The sequence below is a fragment of the Dipodomys merriami genome, unplaced genomic scaffold, assembly GCF_024711535.1.
Source record: "Dipodomys merriami isolate MVZ:Mamm:240054 unplaced genomic scaffold, mDipMer1.0.p SCAF_373, whole genome shotgun sequence".
NCBI lineage: Eukaryota > Metazoa > Chordata > Mammalia > Rodentia > Heteromyidae > Dipodomys > Dipodomys merriami.
Genome location: NW_027205304.1, coordinates 1,043,489 through 1,061,130, shown reverse-complemented (window position 1 = coordinate 1,061,130; position 17,642 = coordinate 1,043,489). Strand labels below are relative to the sequence as shown.

Genomic DNA, 17,642 nt, shown 5'->3' with positions numbered 1-17,642 from the left:
TAGCACACACCTGTAAGCCCAGTACTCAGGAAGCTGAGGCCAGAGGATAGTGAGTTTAAAGGTAGCATAGACTATATAGCAAAACTCTGTTTCAAAAAACAAGAGTGCTTGCCAAAAGGCCCTGAGTTTAAACTCTTAATTCACCTCTCTTCCACCTGTCCCCCTATTTAAAAAACAAAAAAACATAAAACCAGTGATTTATCCATCAACCTTTGATTTTCCTCAGGTCCCAGGTCAAGTTCATGGGCCTGAGATGCTTGCCCGGGGGATGGTGCCTCTGGATCCTGTTCAGGAGTCCTCAAGTTTTGACCTTCACCCTGAGGCCACCCAGTCTCATTTCAAGCATTCATCTCGGAAACCTCGCCTCTTGCAGTCCCGAGGTAAGAAGCAGGGACTCGTGGGGAAAAAAGTCAAGGTTGGGAGTACCTGTGAGAAAGAGGACTGCGTGTTCTTGTTCTCCATAATTGTTATCATTACCAAATATTAGGAAAACTGCACTCCCAGAGCATCTCTTGAGAGCTGAATGCTATAAGTAAGGCAGTAAGTGCTCTATGTACAACAAGATGAGCTCATTGGCCTCCACATCATCTGTTAGCTGGCCAGGTAGCTCTTAATCTCCTGATAGAAGAGGGTGGGAATAAATGATAGATTATTTCCAGCCTGGTGAGTTTGTTGTTGTTTTTTGTTGTTGTTGATTTTAAGACAAAGTCTCACTATTTAACTTAGGTTGATCCTGAATTTGTAATCATCTTGCCTCAGCCTCTTGAGTGCTGGGATTATAGGTATACAACATATCCAACTTCCATCCTTGGGTATTAGAACACTTTAATAAGTGTTAAATCATTTTTAAAAGGTTTGTGAATTTTTTTTTTTTTTTTTTGGAGGGGGTCCGGTCATGGGGCCTGAACTCTGGGCCTGGGTGCTGTCCCTCAGCTCTTTAGCTCAAGGCTAGTGCTCTACCACTTGAGCCACAGCACCACTTCCGGCTTTTTTTTCTTTTTGCTTATGTGGTGCTGGGGAATCGAACCCAGGGCCTCATGCATGCAAGGCAAGCGCTCTACCACTGAGCCACCTTCCCAGCCCCAGGTTTGTGAATCTTTTTAAGAATCCACTTTATTTAAATACTATAAGAATTTTGTATAACAAGAAAGATAAAAAAAATTTTTTTGTATTACATTACTCTTTTCTAGGCTATTTTCAAATTTTTCCAACAGTGGTAATAAAATTTTAAAAATATTGGTTGAAGAAAATAACAGCTCAGAGTCATATGAATAAATACCTATTTTACTTGTATTTTTTCCAAGTTCAAAGTCAGACTAACTGCACAGAATGTCAGTACAAACAAGGACTAAAAGAAAATGAGAAAGAGTGCCAGACACCAGTGGCTCATGCCTATAATCCTAACAACTCAGGAGGCTGAGATCTGAGGATCATGATTCAGAGCCAGCCCAGGCAGAAAAGTCCATGAGAATTCTAATCTCCAGTTAACCACCAAAAAGCTGAACGTGGGGTTATGGTTCAGTTGGTAGAGTGCTATCCTTAAGGGAAAAAAAAAAAAATCTCAGGGATAGTGTCTAGGCCCTGAGTTCAAGTTAGCACAAAGGAAAAAAAAATGAGAGTGTTCAAGAAGAGTTGCAAGAAGTTGCTCATAGCCTGGTCCTTTATCAGAGTGTATGTCTGTGATGATGGTGGAGCTTCCTGGAAAGCCTTCCAGGGTGTATGTGAAACATCACAGAGCATCACATTAGAGAGGAAACTAGAGAAAGTATTCATATATCAGGTTGCCAGGGAAACAGTTGTAGAGACCTTGTGCAGAGAGAGTGGTTGTTATTGTTTGTGAGTGAATAGACACATACATACTTATTCTCAATTTTCTCTCTCTTTTGGGGGTGAAGGGGGGAGTACTGGGGCTTGACCTCAGGGTCTCATGCTTGTGAGAGAGATTCTACCACGTGAGCTTCATCTCCAGGCCTGCGTTCTGCTGGTTATTTTGGACATAGAGTCTAGCAGCTAGTATTTTCTGTTCAATCTGGCCTTGAACAGATCTTCCAGATCTCAGTCTCCTGAGTAGCTAGGATTACAGGTGTACGTCAACAGTACCCAGCTTCAGATTCCTCTTTATCCTATTCATCTTTGTGTTTTCTAACTCTCAGAAGGTTCTTGGATCTTTCTGTACAGTTGACTTTATCATTCTTATTATTGCTCAGTTGGAAGTAGTCACAAGGCTTAATAATTCAGTTTCAAATTCATTTCTCTTAACACTTTTGTACTCATTACCATCATTTATCTACCAATAGCATTTCCACATCTAATACTCGGCTAGGCGAGAGAAAGAGGCTTAAGTTAATTACAGAGTTTAATTTTTTGTATGTTTTTATCTGTACATGGCACGTTGTTGTTGTGATCATGTGATGTACTACAGAAATCTTTCATCATACCTTTAAACATCTATACAGACCACCATTTAAACCATTTATATATCTTACAAATCTTATTGTGGCCAAATATGCAAGAAAATGAAAGGACATAATTAGCAAGAGATCAGACACCTCCTCCTCCTCAGTCTTTCTAAGCTATACCCCATTTTTCATGGTGTGGGCATGTGTGCTGTTCTGTGGTCTAGACTTGAAGCTGAATGTTCCCATTCTGTAGCTGAGAATAGGAGCCTGGCTTCTAGACCTGACTCTTGCCATTACAGACTGGATGACAGGAGACAAATCATTTGCCATTTGGGGACCTTGCTTTTCTCCTCTTTAAAGAGCTAGAGTCTTTGGCTTTTATGTCTTGTGTGGGGAGCAGAAAGTGTTTCTCTTTTCCATGTTAAACTAAAATCTACTTACTATAACTCAGAAAGCAAGAAGTTAGACCAGGTAGTTTGTTTGTTTTGTATCAGTATTGGGACTTGAACTCAGAGCCTTGGTGCTCTCCCTTAAATTCTTTGCTCAAGGCTGGTGCTCTACCATTTGAGCCACAGCTCCACTTCTGGCTTTTTTCTAGTTAATTGTAAATAAAATTTTCACAGATTTCTCTATCCAGGCTGGCTTCAAATTTTAATTTTCACACCTCAGCCTCCTGCATGGCTAGAATTAATAGCTGTCAGCTACGAATGCCTGGCAGACGAAGAGGTTTTCAGGATTGTTTTGTTTTGTGGATTCTATGAATCCCATTTAAGAGTAGAAGTCTTGGGGAAGACTAAGTCCTGCTTCTCCTTGCTCTCCGGTGCTCTCTCTGGATAAACATCCAGTAACGCCGGGCATATGATGGAATGGGAGTGGCCGGGCCCTCCTGTAAGGGAGGCTCAGGGCAGAGCTGATTGACTTAACAGCTCCTTTCTCCTCCCTCAGCTCTCCCTGCCACCCATGTTCCTGCCCCTCACCCCCAAGGGAGTCCCAGAGACCAGGCGGTGGCATCTGCACTATTGACAGCAGATTCCCAGGTGAGCCATGGGCCCCTCTGCCTCCTAAGTCCCCAGGCTCCTTCCTGGAGTGCCCCCTGCAGCCTCCACCAGCCCCACCCACCCCCTTGGATGGTGTCCTTCCACCACAAACCCCCTCAGCCACCAGGCTCTGGTCACAATTTCTTGCCCAGTGTCCTGTAGCCCAGCATCAGCTTTGTTCGTGATTTCAAGTTGGGGCAGTGGGGCATCCCTAAGCTTGAGGAGAACTGAGTGTGGGGATCTCCTGTGTTTTCAGGCAATGGTGAAGATCGAGGACATGGCTGTGTCCCTCATCCTGGAGGAATGGGGCTGTCAGAAGCTGGCTCGGAGGACTCTCAGTAGGGACAGCAGGCAGGAGAACTGTGGGAAGGTGTTTTCCCAGGGTAAGACAACACAGGGTTCTTGTCTGATGAGAGTGCTTTGCCTCTGCTAGTTGTGTGATGGACACAGTGGTGAGGGTTTAAAGACTACTGACTCCCTCTGTCTGGAATTCCAGAATCATGGTACCAGGCCTCCCAGATTCTTTCTGAAATCAGAAATAAGCTTTATGCTTTGAGTCTTGCCCCTGCTCCCTGCCCCTGGATACCTCTGTACCCATGTCAGGAGAGCTGCTTTCCTGTTGAAGATGGCCAGGTGACCTGATTATCTATCACATGCCATCCTGCTGTCCCTGAACCTGTTAGGCATCTTTCCACAGGGGCATCTTCTCTTCTTCCATCCTGGATGAGCGCTGCTACAGCTCTCTGATATTCTATAGACTTGTACTTGAGCTTCACATCGGGTCAGTTCCCAGTTTCCACACTTAATAGTGATCTTTCCTGAAGTGCTCTGGGTCCTGAGAGGTGAGAATGAAGAAGCTCAAGAGGCTTCAGTGGCCTACCCAGCTGATACCACCACCTGAACCTTTGCTAGGTCTTAGCCCCTAGGAGACAGTATCACCACCACATCCTTACACATGTTCAGTGACAGCAGTACTTCTGCTCAGGAGGATGGGGGAGGGAAGATAACAGGGTGATGCGAAGAAATGACATTACTAAAGGAACTCAGATTTTGTTTGGAATCCTAGATATAAATGTGTCTGTAATCTCTTTAAGTATTTAGCTCTTTAAGTATTTAGGTGGAAGTTAAGGCAAAGAATGCATCTGTGTTTATAAGCTATTACTAACTCTCATAACTTAAAAGGGAATAAAAAGAGAGAAAGAAGACTCTTAAAACTGGCCCGATAGAGAAGGACTGTGAATTAGAATTGAGAAGTAGACCAGGTCCCCCCTCCTTGCAACTGTTGAGCCTTTGGTGATGTCGTCATGAAAGTTGGGGTTCAATATTCCTCGGCAACTCCAATCCTGATACTCAGGGGCCTGGCAGGATCACGTGCAACCTCTTGCAGAGCTCTCTTAAGGCCAGGTAGCTTTGTTTTTGTTTTTTCTAGACAAGTAGAACAGAAATGAAACAGTGTTTTGGTCTTCCCATAAGAGCACAGGTGGTGTGCATCATGCATAGCAGTATACTGTCAGCACCGAAAACCATACATAGCAGTATACTGTCAGCACCGAAAATCATACATAGCAGTACACCGTCAGCACCGAAAATCATACATAGCAGTACACCGTCAACACCTAAAATGAGGGCTCAGTGGTATGTTTGGAAAATCACATTTTTGGGCTGGGAATGTGGCTTAGTGGTAGAGTGCTTGCCTAGCATGCACTGGGTTCGATTCCTCAGTACCACATAACAGAAAAGGCTGGAAGTGGTGCTGTGGCTCAAGTGGTAGAGCACTATCCTTGAGCACCAATCCCTGAGTTCAAGCCCCAGGACTGGGGGGGAAGGGGGGACGGGAATCATGTTTTCATTTCTCTCCATGGATCACTTCTGAAAGTGTTTTCACATCCTTTTCTCTCTGCTATTCTCCACGCTCATAGTGAAGGCTTTAGTTACATCCCTAATGAATGCCTTTAGTTATATTACCAGCTCTTTGACCCTGTGTCTGTCACTCAAGTCTAGGTCTCTGCGGCTGTTCCGACCTGCCTTTTGTTTTTTTTTGGAGTCGGGAGGAAGAGTTGTACTGGGCTTTGAACCAGGCTTGTATTGTGCCACTTAAGCCACACTTCCAGTCCAGCCCTGTTTACTTTGTTTTTGTTTTTTGTCGGTCGTGGGGCTTGAACTCTGGGCCTGGGCCTGAAGAGCTGAGGGACAGTTCTCAGCTCTTCAGCTCAAGGCTAGCACTCTACCACTTGAGCCACAGCACCACTTATGATTTTCTGGTGGTTTATTGGAGATAAGAGTCTCATGGACTTTCCTGCCTGGGCTGGCTTTGAACTGTGATCCTCAGATCTCAGCCTCCTAAGTAGCTAGGATTACAGGCATGAGCCACTGGTACTGACCTGTTTACTTTTTTTAAACTTAACAACCATTTAGTGTATATGAAATAAGACTCTTTGAATATATGTTAGTTATCTATTGACCATATAATAGGTTTGTGATACTACATGTCCCTTCATTCTGTTTTGTTTTGTTTTGTTTTTTTGGTGCCAGTCCTAGGCCTGGGTGCTGTACCTGAGATTTTTTGCCACAGCTCCGATTTCAGCTTTTTTGACCATTAAAGAGTGTTGGGCTGGGAAGGTAGCTCAGTTACCACTTGCCTTGCATGCATAAGGCCCTGGGTTCGATTCCTCAGCACCACATAAACAGAAAAGGCTGGAAGTGGCACTGTGGCTCAAATGGTATAGTGCTTGCCTTGAGCTAAAAAACTGAGGGACAGCATCTAGGCCTAGAGTTCAAGCCCCACAACTAACCAAAAAAGAAAAAGTGTCATGGGCTTTCCTGCCTGGGTTGGCTTTAAACCATGATCCTCAAATCTCAGCCTTCTGAGTAGCTATGATAGGTATGAGCCCCTAGCACCTGGCAGTCCCTTCTTAACTGATTCTCTGCTCTTTCCCTACCATGCCTGATAATTCACATCCTTCCCACATACCTTCTGCTGTTATTTCTCCTTCCTGCTACTCTGTTGACCAGCCTTCCCATTTTCTAACTCCATCCCAGATCCACTCATCATTGGCCCAATTTTTTCCCTTGGGTTTTTTTTGTCTTTGATGAGTACTATGAAGTCATTTTGCAGTCATATAGAAGCTTCTTGGAAAATAAAGTCACTCGGTTAATGTACGTACACAAAGGGCAGTCTTTTTGTTTTTGTTTTTGTTTTTTATTTTTTTGTAGGTCATAGGGCTTGAACTCAGAACCTGGGTTCTTGAGCTTTTTTGCTCAAAGCTAGTGCTCTGCCACTTTTTTGTTGGTGGTGGTGGTAGTCATGGGGCTTAAACTTGGCCTGGGTGCTGTCCCTCAGCTCTTCAGCTCAAGGCTAGCACTCTATCACTTTAGCCACAGCACCACTTCTGGTTTTCTGAGTGGTTTATTAGAAGAGTCTCACGGCCTTTCCTGCCTGGGCTGGCTTTGACCTACAATCCTTAGATATCGGCCTCCTGATAGTAGCTAGGATTACAGGTGTGAACCATGGGTGTGCTCTGCCACTCTGAGCCACAGCTCCACTTCCAGTTTTCTGGTGGTTCATTGGAGATAGGAGTCTCTCAGCGTTTCCTGCCTAGCAGGATGTCAGCCTCCTAGGCAAAGATTTTTGTTGTTTTACTGTTTATTGTTCTCAGGCTGTGAAAACAGGACTGACAATGAGGAGTCAACATACAAGAGTGAAGTCACAGAAAACTCCATGGTACAGGGGGACACCGTAGGAAGACCCCAGAAAGAGTTCGGAGAGAAACGTGAACATCAGGGCAGAGTTGTCGAAAGGCAGCAGAGAAACCCCGAGGACAAAACGGGCAAAGAGAAGAGAGAAAGCGGGCTGGCTACAGCCAAGGAGAAGAAGGCCAGCATGGGAGAAAGGGGCCCCCGGGAGAAGGGCAAAGCGCTGGGAAGAAGTTTCAGCCTGAGTTCCAACTTTCAGACCCCCGAAGATGTCCCGCCAGGGGCAAAGGCCCACAGGTGTGATGAGTGCGGGAAATGCTTCACCCGAAGCTCCAGCCTTATCCGCCACAAAATCATCCACACAGGAGAAAAGCCCTACGAGTGTGGCGAGTGCGGGAAAGCCTTCAGTCTCAACTCGAACCTTGTCCTGCATCAGCGCATCCACACAGGAGAGAAGCCCCATGAATGTCACGAGTGTGGCAAGGCCTTCAGTCACAGCTCCAACCTCATCCTGCACCAGCGCATCCACTCGGGGGAAAAGCCCTACGAGTGCAATGAGTGCGGGAAGGCCTTCAGCCAGAGCTCGGACCTCACGAAGCACCAGCGCATCCACACGGGCGAGAAACCCTACGAGTGCAGTGAATGCGGCAAAGCCTTCAACCGAAACTCCTACCTGATTTTGCATCGGCGAATTCACACCCGAGAAAAGCCCTACAAATGTACCAAGTGTGGTAAGGCCTTCACCCGCAGCTCCACCCTCACCCTGCATCATAGGATCCACGCACGGGAGCGTGCCTCCGAGTACAGTCCTGCCTCCCTGGATGCATTCGGAGCGTTCCTCAAAAGTTGCGTGTAAGACAAGAATCTGTCATCAAGCCATTTTCCCCCTTTCATGTCTAAAATTATGTCAGAGGTGTGTGCCCATGGAAGAGAAAACAAAAAAACAAAACAGCTTAGACAGATTGTTGTTGTTGTTGTTGTTGTTTCAAAGTCGCACGGAAGGATCCTTTGAGTGAAGATCAGAAGTGTCTACTTTGCGTGTGTAGGCAGCAGCCACACCCTGGCAAGGAAAAGCTGGTTGTAAAGATACTCCAGTGTGTCCATGGGGCTATTTCCACACAAGATAAGCACACACAGTAAAACGTCAAGTTTTCCAGCACCAAGGATACTTTTGAAGGGCCCCGGCAGCAATCACAACATACAATTGACAGATCAGAATTGGCCCTGCCCATGGAACACTGAGGTCAAGGAGCCATTTGCTGCAAATGCCCTGTGTCTTCTTCAAAAAGAGAGGGACAAGCAAAACAAAAACTACATTGGGCCATGCTGCTCAGGCTAGTTACATTATCTGATCGCCGGTAGCCTGCCAAAGCTGTAGAAATCTAGGACTGTGCCGATGAGTATCAAACCAAAGATTTCTGTCTCTTCTGGGAAGAGAGAGATGGGCGCCAATCTACAGTTCCAAAGGACTGCCGCATGTAGTTGGTTCTATCTGCTTGGACCTCAGTTCTGCCCACACAGCAGCGGTGACTCAACACGCTTCCTCATGTCCAGAATGCATTTCTCCACAAGTGAGCACTTGATTGTACACTGGCTCTTAATCCTTCATTGGAAGTTTTTATCATTACCCCTTCCCTTCCCCCCACTCCCCAAAATATTTTGGTTGTCAAGGAAACAGCCCAGCACTGGACTTAGTGCTGAACACAAGGCACTCCTTATGACTCGACTTCCAGCAAGACTTCCGCACTTAAGATAAAGCCCCGTGAATCCTGAGTACCTGAAATACAGTGGCTGATCCAGCTTTTAGAGGCTCTTTGGAACCCAGAAGCATGTTATTTTTGTCCTAACTGTATGCAAAAGATGTGGTTGGCTGCCTGTATGGACTTTTCCTAAACATGAATCAGTGAGTTGATACCACAGGATGTCAGAAATGTTGACATCATAAGAGTAATATGAACACTGACTAAGGTCATTTTTTGGCATCTCCATGGCAAAGATCTTAACCAGAATTCTCTTCATTTAGCTGCTAAAAAATGCGATGAATTGGGCACTTTTTTCAGAGTTGCTTAAAACTTATTTCAGAAGATGTGATTTTTTTTTTAATGCTTTTCAGAAAAATGAAAACTAGGGAAGAAGCATTTTCCCATGCTGCACCAGAAACTTTACAAAGGCATTGGCCATCAATAACTGGAACCTCATTGCTTTATTTAGCAAGTTCCCCAGCAGATTGAGACATGACTGGTTGTGTCAGGTGACAGTGCACAGGGCCAGATAGCACTCTAAGACTGAGGTAAGTTTAGGGAACTTGAGTCTTTCCCATCCTCTCTACAGGAGGATGCAGGGTGCCCCCTACAAGATGTCAGGGACCATCACTCACACAGGAAACTGTGTCATAGGCCTTGCAGGTAGGTGTCAAGGGCTCAGCGATAGAGAAGGCTCTGTTCCTAATAGCTTTGAGGTGGTTGTCATGTCACAGCCCTGCAGATACCTAGAAACACACCTGGAGACTATTGGCACAAACACCTCCCTCCACCCCCACGTACAGTATGAGATTTCCCTCCATTCTTCAGTCCTTTGCTCACCAACAGCAGAAGTTCACAGGACAACATGGGGGCCCATGTGGCATCAGACTAAACCACAATTCTACACAGCCATCATATTTAGCCTCTCTTTGGCTTTCATACTTGGACTAACCACAGCTACTTTATAGCTTCTGTGTAGTTTCTTCATTGTTGCCTGGGGGAACTTCATCGTGAGTCAGTGCCTGGGGGAACTTCATCGTGAGTCAGTGCCTGGGGGAACTTCATCGTGAGTCAGCCAGTTTCAACTTCTGCAAAACAGAAGAGATATTGCGGAAGAGAACATAATCACCTTCTCTAGTGAAATACATTAAGGATTTCCCTTGGTGAGCCACAGTGGTGGTTGAATATAAGATTGCTGGTGTGTTTAAAAGAAAAACATGACTGAAAGCAGGGTGGCCAGCTCCAGGAACCCACCCCAACACTGACTCTGTTCCTTTTTTTTGGGGGGGGGGGTCCGGTCATGGGGCCTGAACTCTGGGCCTGGGCGCTGTCCCTCAGCTCTTCAGCTCAAGGCTAGCGCTCTACCACTTGAGCCACAGCGCCACTTCCGGCTTTTTTCTTTTTGCTGAGGAATTGAACCCAGGGTCTCAGGCATGCAAGGCAAGCACTCTACCACGAGCCACCTTCCCAGCCCTGACTCTGTTCTTGAAAAGGACTGGGGACAGTTCCATATTGGATTTTTTTAAGTCACAAGTATATGCATAATTCACCCAACATTTGGGGGCTGGGTTTTAGTTGAACTGAAATATGGCCCTTGCCATTGTATTTGATTCTCCTTTGATCAGAACACCTTACTGACCTGGCTAGTCACTGGGATTGCTTTAGGTATTCTGCAGACACAACCTGGAGGCTGCAGTTTGAAGGGGTGTGTGTGTGTGTGTGTGTGTGTGTGTGTGTGTGTGTGAGTGAGTGTGTGCACATCTGCATGCGTGTGCGTGTGTGCGTGCACCCATCATGGGGCTTGAACTCAGGGCCTGGGCGCTCTCCCTGAGCTTTTCTGATCAAGGCTATTGCTCTACCATTTGAGCCACAGCTCGACTTCCTGCTTTTTTCACTGGTTAATTGGAGATGAGTCTCAGACTCCTGCCCTGGCTGTCTTCGAATGACAATCCTCAGATCTCAGTCTCCCAAATAGCTTGCATTGTAGGCATGAGCCATCAACACTTGGCAGAAAGTATGTTTTCTGAGGAAAGCAGGCTCCAGCTGGTCACAAACTATCTGCAGCTCATTCATTGCCTAGTGCAGAAAGTCACTGGGTCACAGTCAAAAATGCCAACATGTTACCTAGCTCAGGATACTCATTCAGAAGTTCAGAACTGGCTGACATCTGTTAAAAGTCTAAAGTTAATCATTAGTATGCTAGTTGACCTAGTGGAACTTTTTAAAGAGTTTATAAATACACACTTTAACCTTGCAAAGAAGAGAAGTCAAATTCTTCAGGTCCTGGAGTAAATGTTTCTACTCCAGCCTGGCAGGCAAGGCTAAGCATAGATATAAGGCACTTCCTATTAAAGGCACAGATGTGAAACTGCCAAATGTGTGGAAAGACTGATACATTTGCTCCATGCCTTGTAGGCACTAGAGAATTTATTCCATAAAGGAAACCTCTTTGAATATGGCAAAGCCTTTAATCACATCTTGACCCACAGCATCAGAAGAAACCTTCACTGTAAATAAACCTGGTTAATATGTTAGAACTTTCAAGCTTAGCACTCAATGCTTTGGACAGAAAATGAATTTTTTGTTGTGTCCCTGTTCTCATTGGGATACACCGGAACTCAAACTCAAATCCAGGATCCACAGAATAAAATGTAGGGAGATGCTGAAGAAATAGCAAAAATTGTACAACTTCTTTCTGAGACTGCAAATGTCTAGTACTTAAACATATTTTGTATGAACCATAATCTCTGTGTGTGTGTTTTGTACTTCCCACCTCTGTCATCCTGTATATTACCTGTAAACAGATAATGTATTTTAAATCTATTTGACCGAACCCATCACTCCAACCAATGAAATCTGTGGAGTGAAGAAATCAATGTGATTATAGACACAAAAAAAAATCTAGAAGAACTGGGAAGGAGGAGGGGAGAGGAGATGAAAACAATCACCACAGCTTGGTGCTTTACTGAACCAAGAATAGAGGTGGGGAAATTCACGAGAGAGTTTCCTGAGGCACCGAAGTAGAATCTTTTCCGGAAGCACCTGGAGTCTCTTCAAGTTTTTTCTTCCAAACCAGGACGTTGACCTGAGCTGCTGCACACGCTCTGTGGAGAATAGAAAATGTACTGGAACAGCTGTGGGACCACTTAGCCCGACCAACCACATTCTGTCAACCATTACCACCCTGCTTTCCCGCCAAGTTGTAAATCCTCTTGCTTAGTAAACTTGGGCTGTGAACTAGACTTCGACCCAGAGACATCCCTTAGGGGCACTCTGGAGAGGTCCTCTGGGGAGCCTTTGAGGTACCCCTCAAGCTGTGCTCCTGGGGGCTTTGCTGCTCCACCCCTTCCCTGATGGCTGACCAGGAGGAAGGAGGGGTGGCAAAGATTCATAGTTGTTTCTTTATTTCTCTTTATTTTTTTTTAAATTGTAGAGTTGGTCATCTCTGTTCCTTAGGCACAGGGACCGCTTTACCCACACTCATTGTGCCATCCTCGTGAGGTGGATGTGTGAGTCAGACGGCAGCTACTTGCCAGAGGAGCCATCTCTGTATCCTGCTCTTTGCAGCTGCTCAGAAATACTTGAGGGTGCTGATAAAGGAACACAGATGAAGTGAAATAGAGAAGTAGGAAAGCAAATTGTATAAATAGCTTCTTTAGAAGTCAGGGTGGATTTTTCTTTCAACTACTACTGGAGAATTTAATTTTTTAAAAAACATAACTGTTGGAGAGGGGCTTTTTCCCCCCCTAAAAGCACCTACTTATTTTGCTATTCAGATGAATGTTTTTTTTTTTTTTATTATAGCTGACAATGAAATGATGGGTTTTACTTTTCAAAGCTCTGTAAAGCAAACTTGAAGTTACAAGGAGATAAGCCATCTCCAGTTCTGCAAGTCAAAGGAAAGTTCGGGAAATACTTTGGTCATCTCATAATTGCAGAATGTCTTAACCTGAGAACTTGCTTTCACCTCATCGGCCTTTGTTCCTCTAGTGGACACCACTAATCTTGTGTTTTGCTCTGTTAATTCTGAACAGAAAAGAGAGAGTAGGTATTAGGAAACGTCTGAACTCTGGTCTCACCAGAGTTTAGAAACCCCCATTCTCTCCTTTTTTGAAATCTTGGAGATTGTCCTATCTCCATTTACTAAAAGACTACACTTGAAGCAGTGAGAAAGAGGCAGCCCTGAAACCTGCATTCCATTCCATTTTCCGGTTAGGCTTTACTATTCCTTTGGGCCAGGGGAGGAGCCAGCCAGCTGCTGAGGTCCTGAGTCAAGGTCACGGTTTCCCAACAAGGTCAGGTGTATGGGAAGGGAAGAGGCCTGAGGGAGGAAGGAAGAGAAGGCAAACTTGGGGATGTGTTGGGTTTAGTGCTTATTTTCCTTCTACTGCACCTCAGATGGACAACAGCCTTCCACAGCCTCAAGTTTCTAGTGTGGGTGGACAAAGCATGCTGGATTTGGAGATGCTGTCCAAAAAGCAGGTTCTTGATGCGGAAGGGCAGGAGGAAGCTTAGCTGTGATCAATGCAGGAAAATCTAAAGGTATGTATCAGTATAGGGTAAAGAGTGAGTTATGCAAGCAAAATCATTATTTTAAAATGAGCATATGTATTTTTATTAACTTTTAGTCAAATAGAGATTATTACAGCCAGGCCAACATGATAAGCCTAGAGATCTATATAGAGAGTGAACTCAGGCATTGTCTTGTTTTATTTGTAGACTAGAAGATATCTGTCCTGTTTTGTCAGTTCCCAGCTTTTTTTTTTTTAGAATAAATTAGACCAAATAAAGAAACTTGCTTGTCTTTGTATACCCACAGAATTAATTTATTGCTGTTAAAAACTGGATTTTTCATTTTAACCAGTCCAGATGTTAGATATTCAGTAAATGATTTGTGTGTGTGTGTGTGTGTGTGTGTGTGTGTGTGTGTTTATGTGTGCGTATACGTACATGCTCATGTGCCAGTACTGGGGCTTGAACTCAGGGCCTTGTGCTCTCAGCTGGCACTGTACCATTTGAGCCACGCCTCTGCTTGCAGCTTTTTGCTAGTTAATTGGAGATAAGTCTGGAGGATTTGTCTGCCTAGGCTGGCTCCAAACCTTGATCCTTAGGTCTCTGGATGTGAGCTGCTAGGATTATAAAGTGTGAGTCATCAGTGCCTGGCCAATAAATGACTTAAATAATATTTAAAATCTAGGTTGACATTTCTAGAAAGGCCTCTTTCACTAAATAATGAAATCTTAGAGGAAAAGTAGCTTTTTGTTTATTTGAATAGTTTAGAGAACTTTGCCAGAATTTGGAACCTTGATCAGGACCTGAACTTTTCAGGCAGCAGAATAAAATTTATAGTCAGTGGTTCATCTAATGCTGGTGATATCTAACAAATGTTGGAGTAGCAGTGTTTGGGGAAGCAGTTGTGGGAGTTTATATACTTTGCCATTTTCTTCTGGGTCATGGTAATAAAGTATCTCTAGGTGGCAACATTTGGACCTGGTTTTTGTCGCCTTTGGTCATATAAATTCATCAAGCTCATAGAGTAAGAAAAACCTAAAGTTGACGGAGCGCTGTTAGTCACAACATTCTCACACAAAATTCAATGTTATGTTTTTATTTTGTCGTATTTAAATAATTGATGTATTTGCCCTATTTCAAAATCCCAAACAGAGGTGCCATTTGGTCTGGTTTCCTCTACACCTGGGTTTTGGTCTCCTTAAGTAAACACTCAGCCCTGCTCTGCTCACTTTCAGGGCCGGTAGAATAAAGAGATGAATAAAAGGTGGCATGTGTGGAAGGTTATCTTTTTGCCCCTTATTACTGGTTTAAGTGGTTCATGGGTGTGACAGTGTTGGTTTGATACTGGCCTCTGTCCTGAGGGTACAGTGTTTAAGGGTGGGAGAAAGAAACAGACAAAGGAAATACAGAAACAAAGCATGTGTTGGGCCCTGAAGAGAGATGTGGGGCTGGCAGTTCAGAAAGTACAACTACCAACTTGGGCCAACTCAGGAGGCTAAAATCTGAGGATCACAGTTCAAAGCCAGCCTGGCCAAGAAAGTCCACAAGACTCATCTCCAATTAAGTATCTCCTAAAAGGGCTGGAAGTGGAGCAAGGTTAAGTGGTAGAATCCTAGCAAAAAACAGGGACAGCACTCAGGCCTTGAGTTCAAACCCTACCCCCAGGGGTGGGGAGGGAGGGGGGCTGGACCTGAACACTGAAAAAGACAGACATGACCTATAATTTTAAGCCACCTCAATTCTTACCTTGGCCCCTAGCTGAACAATATTGGTCTGTTGTAATCCTGGCTCCTGATCCAAGAATCTCCCAGACTCCTAGAGCTACCACAGCCAAATCATTTTGTCCCCCCTTCAGTCTCCCTTTTTTTTTGGGGGGGGGGGTCCAGTCGTGGGGCCTGAACTCTGGGCCTGAGTGCTGTCCCTCAGCTCTTCAGCTCAAGGCTAGCACTCTACCACTTGAGCCACAGTGCCACTTTCGGCTTTTTTCTTTTTGCTTATGTGGTGCTGAGGAATCGAACCCAGGGCCTCAGGCTTGCAAGGCAAGCCCTCTACCACTGAGTCAACTTCCCAGCCCCTCAGTCTCCCTTTTTGTTTTTAATCACATTTAACCATTTTCTGAAAACTGTTGACACCATGCAGTCCTTCATCTCTACTGGCAAAAAAAAAATACATAGCCATCCACACAGTAACCTTGGGAAGATGCCCTATTTTACAGATGAGAGAGGTCTAGGAAACAAAATGGTGGACTCCATGAATAGCAAAACTGGATTTGAGGTTCTTCTACTTCACTGTCCCCTGCCATCCTTTGTGGACTTGATTGCTCTCTCACTATTTTCATCCATCACTAAATCACGCAAAATTGTATCTAGAGCAACGTAGCATACTGGGTAAGCACATAGCAGTTCAGGCATTCAAACATGTCTGAGGTAACATGGGATCCTGGGAAAGGAAGGATTTTTGCCTAGGGGGATGCTGGGTCAAATACACATCTTCCACTCAGAGGTTGCACAGGTCTTTTCTTGGCCCTTTAAGGAATGAGGAGAAAGTGGCAGCTGCCATTATAGAAGGACAAGTACAGGCAGGATGTCAAAGATTAAGAAGCCACACTTAACTATGGGACACCAGTATTAAAAACTGCAGAGAAGCCGGGCGCTGGTGGCTCACGCCTGTAATCCTAGCTACTCAGGAGGCTGAGATCTGAGGATCGCGTTTCAAAGCCAGCCCGGGCAGGAGAGACCGTGAGACTCCTATCTCCAATAAACCACCAGAAAACCAGAAGTGGCGCTGTAGCTCAAGTGGTAGAGCGCTCGCCTTGAGCTGAAGAGCTGAGGGACAGCGCCCAGGCCCAGAGTTCAAGCCCCATGACCAACAACAACAACAAAAAAAAACTGCAGAGAGCCACACGCTGATGGCTCACACCTCACACCTGTAATCCTAGCTACATGGGCCTGAGATCTGAGGCTCATGGTTTGAAGCCCGCCCTGCTTATCTCCAATGAATCAGGAAAAAGCTAAAAGTTGAGGTATAGCTCAGATGGTAGAGCATTAACCTTGAGTACAAAAGTTAGGCAAGAATTTTGAGTCCTTGAGTTGAAGCCCCAGAATTACTGGCATATACACACACACATGCATGCATGCATGCATGCACATACCAACAACTAAAGAGACCATGCATGCCCCTGCAATGGTGATGGCAGGATTTTTTGTATTTATTTATTTTGTGTCAGTTATGGGGCTGGAACTCTGGGCCTGGGTGCTGTCCCTCAGCTCTTCAGCTCAAGGCTAGCAAGCACCTTACCATTTGTGACATAGCTCCATTTCCGTTTTTCTGGTAGTTTATTGGAGATAAAGAGTCTCGTGGACTTTCCTTCCTGGATGGCTTTGAACCATGATCCTCAGATCTTAGCTTCCTTAGTAGCTTGACCCGTCCAGCATGTTCAGTTATTCGTTAGGCTCAAGGAGGCACCTCCTAAAAACCAATGGGGTGAGAGAGAAACGAGACCAAGCGCATAAAGAAGGACAAAGTCAGTCTGAGTCGTGTCAAGGTCTGCTTTATTAAAGTGAGGCAGGGTTTATATACCCGAAGGGACAGGGGAAGGGAAAGAATGAAAAAACTTTGCAGAAGCAAGGGTGAGAAGTCCCGGGGTCAGGGATGGGTCATGCTTTTCCTTTGGCCGTTGTGCTAGTCTTTCTTTATTTCTTTTTTTTTTTTTTTTTTTTTTGGGTCCGGTCATGGGGCCTGAACGCTGTCAGTTATGGGGCTTGAACTCTGGGCCTGGGCGCTGTCCCTCAGCTCTTCAGCTCAAGGCTAGTGCTCTACCACTTGAGCCACAGCACCACTTCCGGCTTTTTTTCTTTTTGCATATGTGGTGCTGAGGAATCAAACCCAGGACCTCATGCATGCAAGGCAAGCACTTTACCACTGAGCCACTTTCCCAGACCTGTGCTAGTCTTTCTAAGAAATATTTATGGTTAGCCAGGCGCCATTTGCTTAGGGCTGGAGATAAGAGAAATGTTTATGGTTAGTCAAATGTTGTCTGCTTAGGGCTGGAGGAATATTCATGGTTAGCCAAATGTAGTTTGCTTAGGGCTGGAGGAATCTTATCTTTCCATACACTTTCTTGGCTCCCAACAGTAGCTAGGATTACAGGCGTGAGCCACAGGTGCCCAGTGATTTATTTATCTTTTTTCTTTTTGCCAGTTCTGTAGTTTGAACTCTAGGCCTAGAAGCTGTCCCTGAGCTTTTGTACTCAAGGCTAA

General features: G+C 45.0%; 1 protein-coding gene across 2 annotated transcripts; it reads left to right on the top strand.

The window, feature by feature from the left end:
• Nucleotides 1-229: 229 nt before the first annotated feature.
• On the top strand, nucleotides 230-14,650 carry Zkscan1 (zinc finger with KRAB and SCAN domains 1). 2 transcript variants are annotated; one of them, XM_069989357.1, is made up of 4 exons: nucleotides 230-380; nucleotides 3,345-3,436; nucleotides 3,693-3,819; nucleotides 7,093-14,650. In XM_069989357.1, the coding sequence occupies exons 1-4, from the start codon at nucleotides 254-256 to the stop codon at nucleotides 7,983-7,985; spliced, it is 1,239 nt and encodes a 412-aa protein (XP_069845458.1). In that variant the 5' UTR covers nucleotides 230-253; the 3' UTR covers nucleotides 7,986-14,650. The 2 variants fall into 2 exon arrangements, with proteins under 2 accessions (XP_069845458.1, XP_069845459.1); XM_069989358.1 differs by lacking the exons at nucleotides 3,345-3,436; nucleotides 3,693-3,819 and having other exon boundaries at nucleotides 233-380.
• The last annotated feature ends 2,992 nt before the right edge of the window (nucleotides 14,651-17,642 follow it).